Source organism: Lupinus angustifolius, chromosome LG10 (assembly GCF_001865875.1).
Source record: "Lupinus angustifolius cultivar Tanjil chromosome LG10, LupAngTanjil_v1.0, whole genome shotgun sequence".
Classification (NCBI taxonomy): Eukaryota; Viridiplantae; Streptophyta; class Magnoliopsida; order Fabales; family Fabaceae; genus Lupinus; species Lupinus angustifolius.
In genome coordinates, this window is record NC_032018.1 from 376,784 (window position 1) to 392,225 (window position 15,442).

At 32.4% G+C, this 15,442-nt stretch overlaps 1 protein-coding gene across 3 annotated transcripts; it reads left to right on the forward strand.

Annotated features, from left to right (window-relative positions):
* Nucleotides 1,522–10,570, forward strand: LOC109358849 (histidine kinase 5). Of its 3 annotated transcripts, XM_019603328.1 has the most exons (14): nucleotides 1,522–1,827; nucleotides 2,556–3,468; nucleotides 4,161–4,217; nucleotides 4,414–4,641; nucleotides 4,724–4,817; nucleotides 4,915–5,121; nucleotides 5,322–5,452; nucleotides 5,668–5,717; nucleotides 6,390–6,757; nucleotides 6,856–6,959; nucleotides 7,475–8,278; nucleotides 8,749–8,916; nucleotides 9,226–9,274; nucleotides 10,499–10,570. In XM_019603328.1, exons 2-14 carry the CDS (start codon nucleotides 2,749–2,751, stop codon nucleotides 10,552–10,554), a joined length of 3,036 nt encoding a protein of 1,011 aa, XP_019458873.1. In that variant the 5' UTR covers nucleotides 1,522–1,827; nucleotides 2,556–2,748; the 3' UTR covers nucleotides 10,555–10,570. The 3 variants fall into 3 exon arrangements, with proteins under 3 accessions (XP_019458873.1, XP_019458871.1, XP_019458872.1); XM_019603326.1 differs by lacking the exon at nucleotides 10,499–10,570 and having other exon boundaries at nucleotides 9,226–9,348; XM_019603327.1 differs by lacking the exons at nucleotides 1,522–1,827; nucleotides 10,499–10,570 and having other exon boundaries at nucleotides 2,749–3,468; nucleotides 9,226–9,416.

The following is a 15,442-nucleotide window of genomic DNA, read 5'->3' on the forward strand; positions in this document are numbered from 1 at the left end:
ACCAAAAAAATATATAGAATTATTTGTTAAATCATACCTATACTCATTATCGACCTTAACTATTAAACACTATAATGTAACGTAAAGATATGAAGACCACAATTTATTCTTTGTATAATGAAGAGCTAGTTTATTTGAAGGTGAAGTTTTCAAAATCATTTGGCTTATGTCTAACTATCACACAAAGTTGATTTGTGTTTGACAAAAGTAGCTGAAAATTTGGCTGAAAGCGATAAAAATTTTATCCTGTAAATTTATTGTCTAACTAGTAATTTCCATTACCCCGTGAAATATAGTGAGACCAATCCAATTCTAAGATTAATGGACATGCAACATTAGTTAAGCAATCACATACGCCTATGAACAAACACATGCAAGATAACAAGACAATGTAACAGTTACATTATCGGTGTATACATATTAATCGATCTTATTAGGAAACAAAGTTAATACGTTAAGTGGTGATGTTAATTAATGAAAGATAATGTATTTTATATATTATGAATCTGTGCAGCCGCCCTTGCTTCATTTGGTCTCAAATACATGCATGACATCGCAAAGTACACAACTAAATTATACATTAACCTTAGATCTATCATGTGCATGCCTTGTTTTAGGTAAATTAATATTATTATTAATAAATCACACTCTCTCATAGCGCGTCACCGTACGCTCCTCTCCACCATCAGCCACGTCACCTCGATTAGAAATGGCGGGGAACATAAGTGCTTTTCTTTCTATGGATTTTTAATTTTAAAAAAAACTCCATCTTCCCATAAAATAAAATAAATATATATTCCACTCACTCTAAATTTGGATCATTAGTTGAATCTGTTATTTTTTTGAAAGACTAAGGGCAACAAAACATTATAAGATATATGGATATGAATGACTTTTTGATGAATCAATTGTTGTCTTTTGTTTACATGAGTGTTTTAAATTGAGTTTTAATTTGCAATTGCGATTATGGTTATTGTAATTGTGGTCGTTGCAATACAAATTGTGGTCGTTGCAATACAAATTGTGGTCGTTGCGATGCGGATTACAACAGTTGCGATGTGGATTGCGGCCCTTACGGTGTGAATTATTTTGTGACTAAAAACATATTTTTGATATCAATGCGGTCTTATGTGACCCAATGCGGTTACTTTGCAGCCCAATACGATTCAAATGCAGTTGTGTTGCAACATATTACACTACAGTATTGTGGCCGCATCATGTGATGTGGTCCACAATTTGATATAGTGATCATGCTTTAATAATTTTCTTGTAACTAGGATGAAGCATTAAAGTTTTTTAATCTCTATAATTGTGACCACTAATGTAAAGCCATAATGTAAGTAAATATAATTGGTATATAGTTATATTAGACTCCTATATAACTAAAATTATGAACATTTATTAATTGACATTGAGCATTGACATGTGATTCTTTTGCATAGAGAAAGAACAGTGAACTGTGAAAGGGAACGTTGTCTCCTGATATTAATAAAGAGAAGAAAAAAAAAATGGAGAAGAACATTAATCTTTGATATTTGACCTCATAATGCACATGGCTGCATGGGTTTCTGTTCTCTTCATTTTTGTTTATTAAAAGTTTTTTCCTTTACTCTCATGAAGTTTACAATCACATGGTGTCATCTTTCTCTTTCTCTCTCCTCTTTAGTGTTTGAGTTGTTTTATCATTGAATGCTTTTGACTCCACAGTTTAAGAGATTCTTCAGATCTACAGGAAAAGCCGTTTTGGGCATTGTCAACTTTAATTCTTCATCTTTCTAAGTCTTTTTTTTTTGGTGACTAGCTTTTAACTCTATTAATGCACAAAAGGTTAGAGCTTTTCAACTTTCACCGTTATTATTATCATCATGAATCATATCTGTAACAATGTTTTGCTTTCAAACAAATGTGTTTTGAATTGAGTGAGCTCAATTTCAATTATTTTCCCTTTTGATTTGTATTTGTTGAAAGGCCTTGAATCTAGTTATAGGCGTTTTTAATCACAAGAGTATTTTTTGGGCTTGATGTTGATGATGGATCTTAGTTTGGGATCAACAATCCTCTTGCCTATACAATTGTCAAAATGGGTATTGGTTTTGCTTTGCAATTTGCAACTGTTTAAAATTTATTTGTTTTGAAAATGTTCCATTGTTGTTTTTTAAGATGGTTTCATGCACCAACTCATAATTTCCATTACTTTTAATCAAGGCTTGATATTGGATTCAATTTGCTCTACTATTTCTTATTCTTCTTTAGTTGGTGACTTTTGATTAATGTTTCTGAATTTGTCCCTTTTAAATAAAGTTTCTAAGTTTGGCTACTTTTACTGTACAGCTTATGGTTTTTTCATCTTTTATTCAAATTCTGCCTAGTTTTATTAATGTTCTATCAATAACATTTTATGTACAACTAGATGTGTGATATGATAGTGATGTATATATACTATATACAAGATTGAAAAGCATGTGGTACAAATAACATAACTCTTACTATATATTATATCTATTCCAATTTCCAAGTTGAGTGCCAAACTAATTTGAGACTCATTCACCTAACAGATTGCAGGAGGCACTAGTGCTTTGGCTTCCCTCTTATTGTTCTGTTCAATATATACATACACAAAAACCAAGAGTTAAACTTGGACTAGAACTATGCTAATGCAATAGCTTTGATTCATTGAAGGATGCACAAGTTCAAATCAAAGGTTGTACATTGGAGAGTAGAAAATTGGATGTAATCAAACTACTTTCAATGGTTTGTGAGATGGAGAGTGAGTGTATTGAAGACATGGACATTGAAGGCCTCCCTTCAATGTGGCCTGAAGATATTGTAACCGATGTCGGAAAACAGTTTAATATAGAAAAGCCTGGAAGGGACCAAGATATGTTAGAGGAAGTGACAATCTTAGAGGAACCAACTATAGCTGATTTCCAACGCCTTATGGAGCTTACCAATTACACTGACAAAGGGTCTTCTCAGTTGGCGTACCTTATGAAACACTGGGAGTATAAGCAGGCCAATGCAGTACGTCTTCTTAGAGAAGAACTCGACAACCTTAACAAACAAAGGCAGGAAGTTGAGCTCAGGAAGTTGGAGATATTAGAATATGATCGATTCGAAGAGGAAAATTATGGCGGTGATAAACGCCCGGTTTCTATATTGGACGAAGTTTACTATACATGGAAGGATGTACCAATGAAGAAAAGTGAAGTTGTTGTTCAAAACAAGAGAATTGAAATTGATGCCGAGTATGACACCGTTGTATATTGGAAACAGCGGGCGCTGCAATTGGAAAAACAGTTGGAGGCAAGTATTCAGAGAGAGCAAGTACTCGAGGAAAAGTTGCAAGAAAGTATAGAGACTATTGAAAGACAGTCCTCACCTGTTGAAGAACTATCCCAGATTCTGAAGAGAGCAGATAATTTCTTACATTTTATACTTCAAAATGCACCTGTTGTAATTGGCCATCAGGTATATTACAGTGAGTATTGAGTTTCTGTACATCTAAATTAACTTATAGAAAAATCCTGGCATATGACATCCAACGTTTATCAGATTTTCATGAGTTTTTCGTTCATCTAAGTACGACAGAGTACATAGCTGAGATAATAGTTACTTTTTACGCGGTTTGTTTCAGCGAAAACTATGAGGAGTGGTAGTAAACTTAGCACAACTTACAAGCATATATTTTATGAAATACATAAACCTTCTAATAAATAAGCTTAGAAAAACTTGATGTAGCTTATCTCTATTCCTTTTCTTTTCCTCCACAATTTCTTTGCTTTCTATTTCCTAGATGGAAGTAAGTGCTCAGGCATATGGTTTAACTACCATCCACATTTTGCTTCTGTACTGTGTAGGGGACACAGGAAAAGGACTGAAATTGTGTTTTAATTTGGCTTGAATATGTGCACCGTGAAACTCGATTCTTCTTTATATCTGTGTTGTGCCGAAGGATCAAGTGCTCCATAAAAGATGAAAATAAATTTAGGAGCTTGTTAACAAATTGATAAAAATCTGCTTTACTTCATAATTACATTACACACAACACATGGTCAAGATTACATGCAATACTTGTAGTTTTGGATGGTTCATTATTATTAATGTTCAAAGAAGAATCTCATTCTCTGGAAAGGGCTGATTCTATGATATTTTTCTTACAGGACAAAGAGTTACGCTATCGCTTTATCTATAATCATTTTCCAAGTTTGCAAGAGGAGGTAATGATTGCTGTTGAAGTTCTTGTTGCAAGGTCATATGATTAATGTTGCATCATAATTTCTTCAAGTCATAAGTCGCTGAAACCTCAGAAGAAGCTTATTTTACATAGAGATTTATTTCCTCTTCATAAGTTACTTAACTTCATACGCGAAGGGCTAATGCTGAAATATCTTGACCCTAAAACCTACTTTTCAGGACATAATAGGAAAAACGGATGTCGAAATTTTCTCAGGATCAGGGGTTAAGGAATCTCAAGATTTCAAGAGAGAAGTTATGGAAAAAGGATTACCTGCGAAAAAGGAAATTACTTTTGAGACAGAATTGTTTGGCTCAAAGATATTCTTGATATATGTAGAACCGGTTTTCAGCAAGGCAGGTGACACAATTGGAATAAATTATATGGGAATGGAAATAACAGATCAGGTAAATGTTATTTGGTTTTGAATCAATTTGTACTTGAAGTGTGTGCTTTAAAGAGGATATTTATATTTCTCACAAACCACAGGTGAGAAAAAGAGAAAGGATGGCGATACTTCGGGAAGAAATTGCAGTTCAGAAAGCCAAGGAAACAGAACTGAATAAAACCATTCACATTACAGGTTTAATCACTCAGTCAAATCTTATTTATGGATTTTTCTATAAAGTTTACAAGCAAGATGCTTATTCTGCTCTCTTTACCTCGCCATCTTTTTATAGAGGAGACCATGCGGGCAAAACAAATGCTGGCAACAATGTCTCATGAGATAAGATCGCCATTGTCTGGGGTTGTTAGCATGGCTGAAATTCTTTCTACCACAAAACTTGATCGCGAGCAAAAACAGCTTTTGGATGTCATGCTATCTTCAGGAGATTTGGTTCTTCAGCTTATAAATGACATTCTTGATCTTTCCAAGGTTGAGTCAGGTTAGAAACCTATCCTTGTACCATTGCTTGTTATCGGTGTAATATCTGCAGCTGAAACTTAAAAAGTAATTTTAATCATTCGGAGACAAAGTTGGATCTCGGTCATGTTTGGTGAATACAATATTTTTCTTCAAATTTGTGACCATACTTACTGATCATTTAAATTTCTTCCCATGACAAAAACTCCATGATCTGTGTAGGAGTTATGAAATTGGAAGCTACCAAATTCCGGCCAAGAGAGGTAGTAAAGCATGTACTCCAGACTGCTGCAGCATCATTGCAGAAAATGTTAACCTTAGAAGGACATGTGGCAGATGATATACCTATTGAGGTGAGAACTTATGTAACACTTGCATGCTTTGCTGTTGAAGATTAAGCATTACTGCTCCTATATGATAGACTACTCTGTGATGCATTTCTGATGATATTATCTCTTTTCATAAATCTTATATATTATTAAAGTAGTTGACAGATAAATGCAAACTATGATTTTACCTGATAAGTTCTAACTTATTCCCACTTCAATTGCTTCATGTATAATTGCAGGTCATTGGTGATGTTTTAAGGATCCGGCAGATTCTCACAAATTTAATCAGGTACTGAGATATTATGATTGGTAGTTCGAGTTTGTAATCATTGTTGTTGTATTTAACTGCTTCAAGTTTCCCAGGTTGTCCTCTAGTCTACAGCATCGAACTTTCTTTTCCGTATATTATTTTAAAGGATGAGCACTCTCTTGTACTTGGCTGCACTATATTAGAAGTAGTATATAGTTAGCTGGCTAAATTTACTTCCACTTGAGTATATAAGAAATGGTCCATATAGTAATGAACACCATCCCTCTAGTAAGCCCCCAATCATAATAGTTTACCTCGTATAAGGTCAACAGGTTAAGGATAATCATCTATTATTTACCACAAAAGTTATTCACCATGTATTCTATTAGTACCATCTATTTGGTTCAGTTTAACTGGTCTGGCTGCATAGTCATATCCCAAAATGACACTGCTCTATAGTGTAAAGTTTAGAAGTGGTTGTACATGGAATATTCTTTGCTAGTTTATTTGTTGAAGGTAATGATCTATCTGTTCTGAGATAGATATAAGCAAAATTTGACCGGAATAGCTTAGAGTTTCATGCATAGCTAGTACTAGAGGTCAATATCCACTTATTCACTAACTGAAAGCTAGGTAGCAATATGAATGAATGAACTTGTAAATAATTTTACTTTACTTGATTCATGTAAACAATACTTTATTATTTTGCAGCAATGCGGTCAAGTTTACACATGAAGGCAAAGTTGGTATAAACCTTTACGTTGTGGCAGAGCCACCTTTTGCGAAAGCAGAAGAATGTCACCAAAATTCAAATTCGGAACAGTTAACTATTTCAGCTAATGGCGTGAGAGAAGAGAAACATCCATCAACACCTCAAAGTGGTGGCAGTGAACAAAATCTTCATAATGGTCAAAGTCACAATGACCATACCAGCCAAATTCATGCTTTTAATGATGAATGTAGATCTTCAGTTAAAAGTGAGTGTTCAATGAGTGGAGACGGTGAGGGGCAAACTCATTCAACTGAAACAACCGTGTGGATATGTTGTGATGTTTATGACACAGGAATTGGAATACCAGGTATCTAACTTTAACAACCTTCTCTAGATTCCTGAAAATTGATGTTTATGCTTCTGTTTGATTTAGAATTAATTCTATTTGTATGTATAATGTTACAGAAAAGGGCATACATACTCTATTTAAAAGGTACATGCAAGTCAGTGCAGACCACGCTCGAAAGTATGGGGGCACAGGGCTAGGACTAGCAATATGTAAACAACTGGTAAACATTTTATTCAGCTCTTCTTTCGGTGAAGAGAAATGCATTAACATTCTTTTCGACACTCTCTTCGACGCCCTTTATATTATCAGCTAAATTTCACATGATACCCACTAAGCTAGTCCACTTCCTATTTAGCGAATCTCACACGTATCCACGTAATAGTAAAGAGTATGGTGAAAAGAGTGTCGAAAACAGCTTATTGCTAGCATTGCTGGCAAAGAGAAAGCTATAAAAGCACGTATCTCTGAAAAATGTCTTTCTACATGCCAATTGTTCATTTCTGTCGATACAGCAGAACGTGCACTCAGGAACTATCTATTTCGTTTCATTTTATCTTAACTTGCCCAAAAAGAAATGTTTTTGCACCTAAGGGAAAAAGACTATGATACTTCTTGTTTGTTTCTTTCATAAAGCATTGCTTAGGTTGCTATGTTATTTTTCTCTTATATGATCAAAAACACATCTTTCTTTGCTACGCTAATTATATATTGTCCGTTGTCAATGTTTCCTTACAGGTTGAGTTAATGGGTGGTCGTCTAACAGTGTCAAGCAAAGAACATTGTGGTTCTACCTTCACCTTCATACTCCCATACAAGGTTTCAACCACTTGTGACAATGATTCTGATGACTTTGATGTGGAGAAAAATGATGGCATGTCTGATGATACAACACAGGGCTTCTTCCAATTCCAACCACGCACTTTGGGATCTCTATTCTCATCTAATGGATCCAGCAGGCCACAAAATATATTACCAGGTTACAGAACCTCACACAAGTTTAATGGGTTTTCAGAGAATTCTCACTCATTCCCCTCTAGTAATACTATATCATCAGAAGTGACAAGTAACACAAGTTTAGTCGAGGATGCGTCTTCAGTGGTTGTTGATGCCCCGGAGATGTCTGAATCACCAACCTCATCAATACCAGAAACAGAACATGAAAGTTTAGTTGATAGAAACAAACAGCACCAAGATAATACACATGCTAAGTTACAGAATGGTAATGCTGTTTTTTCTCCACTTAAGGCGGAATGTCGAGGAATGAGTGTAATAACAAACTCAAGTGAACCTCAGCATACATGTCAGGGTCAAGTGAAGGCAGACATAACTTCTCAATGTGTTACTAGCAGCAACAACACATCATCAGAATTAAGCAAATCCACATTAAAGCCAAAGATCCTTCTTGTTGAAGATAACAAGATCAATATCATGGTGACACAGTCAATGATGAAGCGGTTAGGTTATAGCATGGATGTTGTGAATAATGGAGTCGAAGCCATACGTGCAGTTCAGCGCCACTCATATGACCTCATTCTAATGGTAATATCTTCTAACTATTTTAACTTTATAATTCGGTATGTTCATGTTCAGAAAGAGTCAAGGACTCAAGGGCTTTAAATTCCACTAAACAACCACAATCACAACTGCAATATTATGGTTTTGAAGGAATCTGAAACCGTAAATGATCATTGCGACTATATTACTTTCACTGCAATTATGAAAAATTGCATGAAAAAATGGTCAATACAGTCGCAATTATGGTTGAGAAGACTACCAAAACATAAGATTATAGCTGCAATTGCACTTGTACATAGAAATTTAAAAGAATGATTGTAAATGTAACTCAACTGCATATGAAACCATTAGATGGTTGGTTTGAATGATTTTCTTATGGTTGAAGTTAGGGGTGAGTAGAAGTTGCAAGCAATGCTGATTGTTAATGAAAATGTTCATAATTCTTGGGTTATGAACTTATGTTATGGTAATCAATTGGTACTTGCACTTTTCAGGATGTTTTCATGCCAGTTATGAATGGGATTCAAACAACAAAACTGATCCGGTCTTACGAGGAAGCAGGAAACTGGGATGCTGCAAGAAAAGCTGGTTTTGAGCAAGTACTACCACCTTCAGATTATGAATGTTCTATACCACCTAAAAAGCGCACCCGCATCATCGCGGTGAGTATTAGTTATGTTGTAATTGTCACTATGACTAGCTACATCAAATATGGTCTTAAATTGTGGTTGCAACTGTAGTTGTGATCGCAATCCTACAGTTTTGGTAGTCTATACCATTGTATCGCTATCACAATTGTCGTAAACGTAATGTGACCGCAACTACACAATTGCAATTTAAGATCAAGCCGAATCTAGAAGAATAGAACCTTAACATGCTAATCTGCATAATATTGGAAGGATTTACCTCTTCTGCAAACACAATATTTGGGTAATATATTATAATTTTCTTACTATATCATGCTAATGCAGATGACAGCAAACACATTATCAGAGAGTGCTGAAGAATGTTTTGCAAATGGTATGGACTCATTTATATCAAAACCTGTAACTTTCCAAAAATTGAAAGACTCACTTGAACAGTGCCTAAGGTGATAATCCTTGTAAATTTCTACTTGTGTATAAAAAAGAATAATAAGAGCCTAGGAAAGTTTTATAACAAATGCATCATTTTCAACCTTATGTTGTATAGATCTACAATATTCTTTTTCATCACTCCTAAACTTTTTTGAGTGTAAAATCTATACAATGACCGTAAAAATTTATACACATGCACTCTATCATCCATCATTCATTTAGATTACCTTTTTTTTAAAAGTCAACAATAATTAAACATTAATGATGAATGATGCAATTACAGTGTATAAAACATATACACTATCAATGCATATATCTTTTTTTCAATTTTTTTTAGTAGTTCCTAAGAGAGACAAGGAATCTCTACAAAATAGTTAAACTAAAGGTACAAAAGTATTTCATAGTTTTGTATTGTTATGCTCTAACATTGTTGAATATTTTAGTTGGAGCTAGTACAAATTAGGGAGCCACTCTAAACTTTCACTTATTTTGCAAACAAGCACTACCAATTATCAAATCTTCGAATTTATTCCCTAAACTACACTAATTCATGGTATAATCTATTATGTCACATGTCAATATACTACCATTTTTAAAGGAGAACAAAGAGAACCATTAAACAATATAAAAAATTCATTATACATTATTGCCACTAATTTCATGACTTTCATTTTGTTAGCATGTGCTATAGTCAAGGTCACCAATATGAATGGCCCATTTTAAATAAAAAAATAATTAATTAAATACCTTTTATGTAATAGTATGGTTATTTTTATAAATAATATAATGATTTTATTAAATTTTATAATATAACTCTATTTTCATCGCGTGATTATAAAAATAGGATGATTAAAACTTTAACACACTTTGATATTTAAATTTCATAAATTAACATATATTTCATAAAAAACTTCAGATGAGCCCCACAGATTTTTTTGTATATATTCTCACTCCTTTTCTACCATAAGCAAAGGAGAGAAAATTGGTATTTCTTGTAGAATTACTGTATCTTAAAAATACAATAAATTTAATTGAATTATCCACCCTTTTCCATTTTTGTTTTCATGTGTTCACACGTCCTCACTCTAGGAAACAATTTCTTTATATAATAATAAATATTATATTACAGAATATTCAGGCAGAAATGATTACATGAGTTATGTTGCAGGAAGAAGCTTGGTGGAAAAGAATGACGTTAAAGCATCATACACATTATTTTCCTAACTTATTCTCACCCCTTTCATACGCCATGTCTTTACCCACCTTTATACCCTCAACCTAACTCCTTTCAAAATCATATTCTATTATTTACTATTCATTTTTTATTATCATCGACTCTCCAAAAAAAATATAATACAATTAAACAGTGAATGATGTACTAACTATACATAAATTTTTACAATCACAATGCATAGAGATTACTTAATTCATATATAATTGTATCAATTTCAATGATTAAACAAAAGTTTTACTCCCAAAGATATAGATATAGAGTTAATTGACATTCTCTTAAATTACATGCAGATTTGAGCATATATACTTAGATATATAGTTGCATCTGACCAGACTCCAAAAGAAATTCCTAAAACATATAAGATGTAACCTCATGAACTGTTAACATAGCATGCGCTGTAAATATGACTATTTTTGAGGCATAAGATGCCAAATTAAAGCAGTTACAAGTTGGAACAGTGCCACATATATACACAAATAAAATGAACACGAGAAATAAATAAGTAGGTGCAAAATTAGATATGCTGGACCATTAGGGAATTTGATAAAAGCTTTGTTCTGATATTGATAGCTCAACAAGAATTGTGAAGGTCCAGAGAGACAAGCAGAATATAGGATCTTCAGGTGTGCTTGTGGTGATGATGTATTATGTATGTATCAAAATAATGTAGTTAATTGATTAACTGTGAAAGAGTTTGTTGGAAGATCTTCATCCATGAATGACATAATTTGTGGGACAACAGATGTGTACCTCATGAGATATACTATTTTTTCATGGGCTAAGTGAAAGAAGCATAGAAGTGGACTTGACACCACATCTTGACTAAAAACCTTAATGCATTAGGTCTATGAGTTCATCTACTTAACTCATTCATTTTTACCCAATGTAGAACTTCTTCATTCACACTTGGAATACCCAACAGAATTAATCGATTAACAAGCTTATGTAAGAGTTAATCAATCAGAAGCTGACTTATTCTAGTAATAAGCAACATTTTCAGCCCAAAGATTCAGTGCATAAAAACTGAACAAGGCCACATTATTTTCACATTTATAAGTATGCTTTGAATTATAAGATATGTCCTTATCTTGATAGACGTTGGACCCAACTCACCTAATTATTTTCACATCACACATTATTCCATATGAATAAACCCTTCCACACAAGGTTTACTTAAACATCTAGTACAAAAATAAAAGATGTAGTTTGTTTTAATTTCATGCAGCTGATTCAGATATATTTTACTTTTATTATAGATTTGGCCTATGGTGCTATCCTACTCAACCCCAACTATTAATTAATCCATATAACTTGATGTGCTAGCTTCCTTATCTACAATTTTATAGAAGAAAGCATATATCAAAGAATATGATTATTTTTGTAGTACAACAAGATTATTGGCGGATCTGACTAGTGAGAGCACATCTGTTGTCTTATAAATTGTGTTACTGTATATACCATTAGTTTGTTATCGATTGAAAAAATATATTTAATTTAAAATAAATTATGACATCAATTGATGACACATACAGTGACACAACTTATGAGAGTAGATTAATGTTCCTTGCTAGAGTCTCTCTACCTCCTTGTGTCACTTCTTACTATTCTTCACTTGCTCCCAAAGATTCCAATACTAAATGTCTCAGAAATTTTAATTAGATTATTTTGTACGCTAACCACGTATTAATACTCCTCTACTAAATAAATAAATAAATTAAATCTCACCCTAAGTATCTCTAGTGCCCAATCCACTATCTATGCCTTAATTATAATAATTATTTAAACATCATTATCATGAGAAGTATTATAGTGATTAATTGAGGCCAAGTACTATTGTTTAGAATCTGTCAATGATTGAAGGTGTGAATAGAAAAATGAAGGCACGTACGTCTGAGCCACTAAAACAACTTATTCCTTTAAATTGCAAGCCTAAAGGACACTAATAAATAATAATACAAATTTAGCTGCCAAGTTTGGTAAATTAATTCCATTATTTATACACTCATATTTCCATGCAAGATCACAAAAGGCCATCAATTTCAACGGGGTTATAATGTAGAATTTACATATTATCTAATCATATAGAATTTTTTTAAATATCACAAAGAACTATGACAATTTTTTTTTAATAGTAGTGCATATCCCGTTAGGAAGAGAGAAGGGAGATGTGTTGTCTCCGTCGGTGTTCTTATCTGTGTCCTATACCAATTAAAATATATCATTCAATTAAATATAAATTTTTTAAATACAAAGTTATATTACTTGATGTGCATTTATTGGATATGGACAAGAAGATACATGATTTTTGAGACAAAATAGTGTTTAATCTTCCAAACAAAATAGTGTTTAAAAGAATCTGGCCTATCCCAAAGTAGAAAAGGTAAAAAAGAAGCTTAATCTTAAGACATGACATGGTTAGAGGCATATCTTTCACCAAGGTCAATTTGGCTAGATCTAGCACTATATATATTTGAGCTTGCTTTAGTGGAATGTTTTCTTTTTCTTTTGGATAATTATAATTTAGTATAGGGCTATTCTAGTAGCTGATGATAGTAATATGATAAATTAGCTAAAATGAAACTATATATGACATAGGTTATAAGTGGTTTAGTACAAATTAAAGTATAGATTCTAATAGTTTCTCAGAGATGATGAGCCACTAGGAATAAAATAGTGACCCTAACAAAAATGAAGAATCAAGTTAGGGAGCATTTCCACTGTTATGGGTAGAGAATATATTTTGATGTAATAAAGCAGAAAAATATATATGAAGCATCAAGGTGGACATTAAATGATACCAGAGGCAAAAGGTGTTCCTATTTTGATCCGAAACTCCTCATTTTCTGGCTCTTCGTTATATGAAGGAAATTAATCAATGCATGTAAATAGAATATGGAATCAGCTACGTCACATGTGGGGAAAAATAATTTAATTAGTTATCCCAATATCAAATACTCTCATCGGGTGTTGGTTCAAGTAGTAAATGTTTGATTCTCCTTGAGCAAAGTATCGGGTTCGAGTCTTGTGGATGAGAAAAATACATGCTAAGAGAGTTACTCTACATACCTGTGAATGTTTCCGGCTCGGACATGATTGCGTCTAGTGTAAGGATGCATACAAAAGAAAATACTCTCCCTTCAAAAAGTACTTTATTTTTTATACTATCATTTTTATCTATTAGTATTTCCACATGATGAGATTAAAGAAACATAAATAAAATCGTGTCTAGGGAGAGTTTTACTCGTTAAAGAGTTAAATGGTGTTCAATGCCACTTCCAAATACTGAAATTTTCAGACCACAAAAACAAATGAGATGACATTTTAATCAAATATAATTATAATTTTTTTCTAAAATTAAAGAAGTTTTTAAACATTTGTAAATAAAAACCCTTAAAGGGAAAATATTATAGAAGTATAGAGTATCAAATATCATCATAGTGAGATTAGATATATTCTATCCAGCATCAAGCATATAGACTTTTTCATAAACGCTACCCTATTCCATACAAGTTAAATACATGATTAAATAAAACGAGGTACCAAAATACTTAAAAGACATGACATTGAAATCCACCATAAATTAAAGAAATATATGTTCTTCAGAGGTAAGGAGATGAAATTAGTTATGGTATATTGCTTGAAAGAATTAGAAGAATTCAATTAATTTGGAGAGAAAAGGTCAAGGCCACTATCAAAACCAATTAAATAAAAGAATAAGATTTTAAGAAAGATTACATGCAATATTCGGATGTGAGAATGTCATCTTAAAGAGTATTCATTTGCAACTCAATCTAATGGAAACTTTGATATTTAAGGTTCAATATAAAAAACCAAAAGTCGTCCAGTTTTATTGAAAAACTGAATATATAAAATTTGTAATGATATATTGTTTTCAAGAAAATATATGCATGTATTAATCTTTATTATAGACAAGAGGATTGAAGTTAAAAAAATGGAAAATGAATGCAACATAATTGCAATCAAAATCACAATTTCAACTTCACACTACAATAAAGAAAATCTATGAAAATCAAGTTAGATATTTTTATTACCGCAAGCTTCCTATTATAGTGGTTGCGTTTGAAGTACAAGAAGAAAGCACCTTTTTTGTTTTAAAAAGTGTACCACACATTTATAATTGATTAAAAAAATATATTCAAATTAAAAATTTAATAATTAAATATTTTTCTAACCAATCATAATCAATATCATATAGAATAACATACTTTTGGGACAAAAAAAATGTTAGAGATGTGCTTAGGTAAATAGTCAATAAAGTGAGACCAAAATGTTGTCATAAGAATGAGTTGCAACTTAGTGACATTTTGAGACTAGTCATTTATTTAGAACGATTTTATGTTCCCTAATAACAGAAGTGGTCCCCGCTTTTTTTTTTAATTTTTTATACAGTAAGTATCGGAAGCAATAGCAAAAAATACAAGTCATGTGATCTAATTGCATATATCAGTTATTGCTTTCATTTTTTTAGTTTATCCTTCTCTAATTTTGCAGCATCCCACACGCCTAATACATGTATTCTCCAAAATGTGAATGTATAACATATGAGTTCTAACTATGCAAATGATAATATGTGTTTTTTTAACAATGCAAATAAATGGATAATATGTGTGTTTTAACCATATGAATGCACGAGTTACATGTGTATTCTTGATAGTACAAATGCATATGTAACATGTGTATTTTTAAACATGCAAATATACTACTAACATATATATTCTTAACCATGTGAGTACACCAAAAAAAATAATAACGTAATGTAGTTATGATATAAAGCTTTGAAATAAATATAGAGATATGAATTTGTGATGTATCATAAAGGGTGAATACTAAGCTATCAACTCAAATCTTACATTAAGA

Excerpts from the sequence above, each read along its gene's own strand:
- LOC109358849 (XM_019603326.1), top strand. The coding sequence starts at position 2,749 with ATGGTTTGTGAGATGGAGAGTGAGTGTATTGAAGACATGGACATTGAA. Across the intron at positions 4,218-4,413 it reads TTCCAAGTTTGCAAGAGGAG|GACATAATAGGAAAAACGGA; the intron begins GTAATGATTGCT and ends CCTACTTTTCAG. Across the intron at positions 4,818-4,914 it reads TAAAACCATTCACATTACAG|AGGAGACCATGCGGGCAAAA; the intron begins GTTTAATCACTC and ends ATCTTTTTATAG.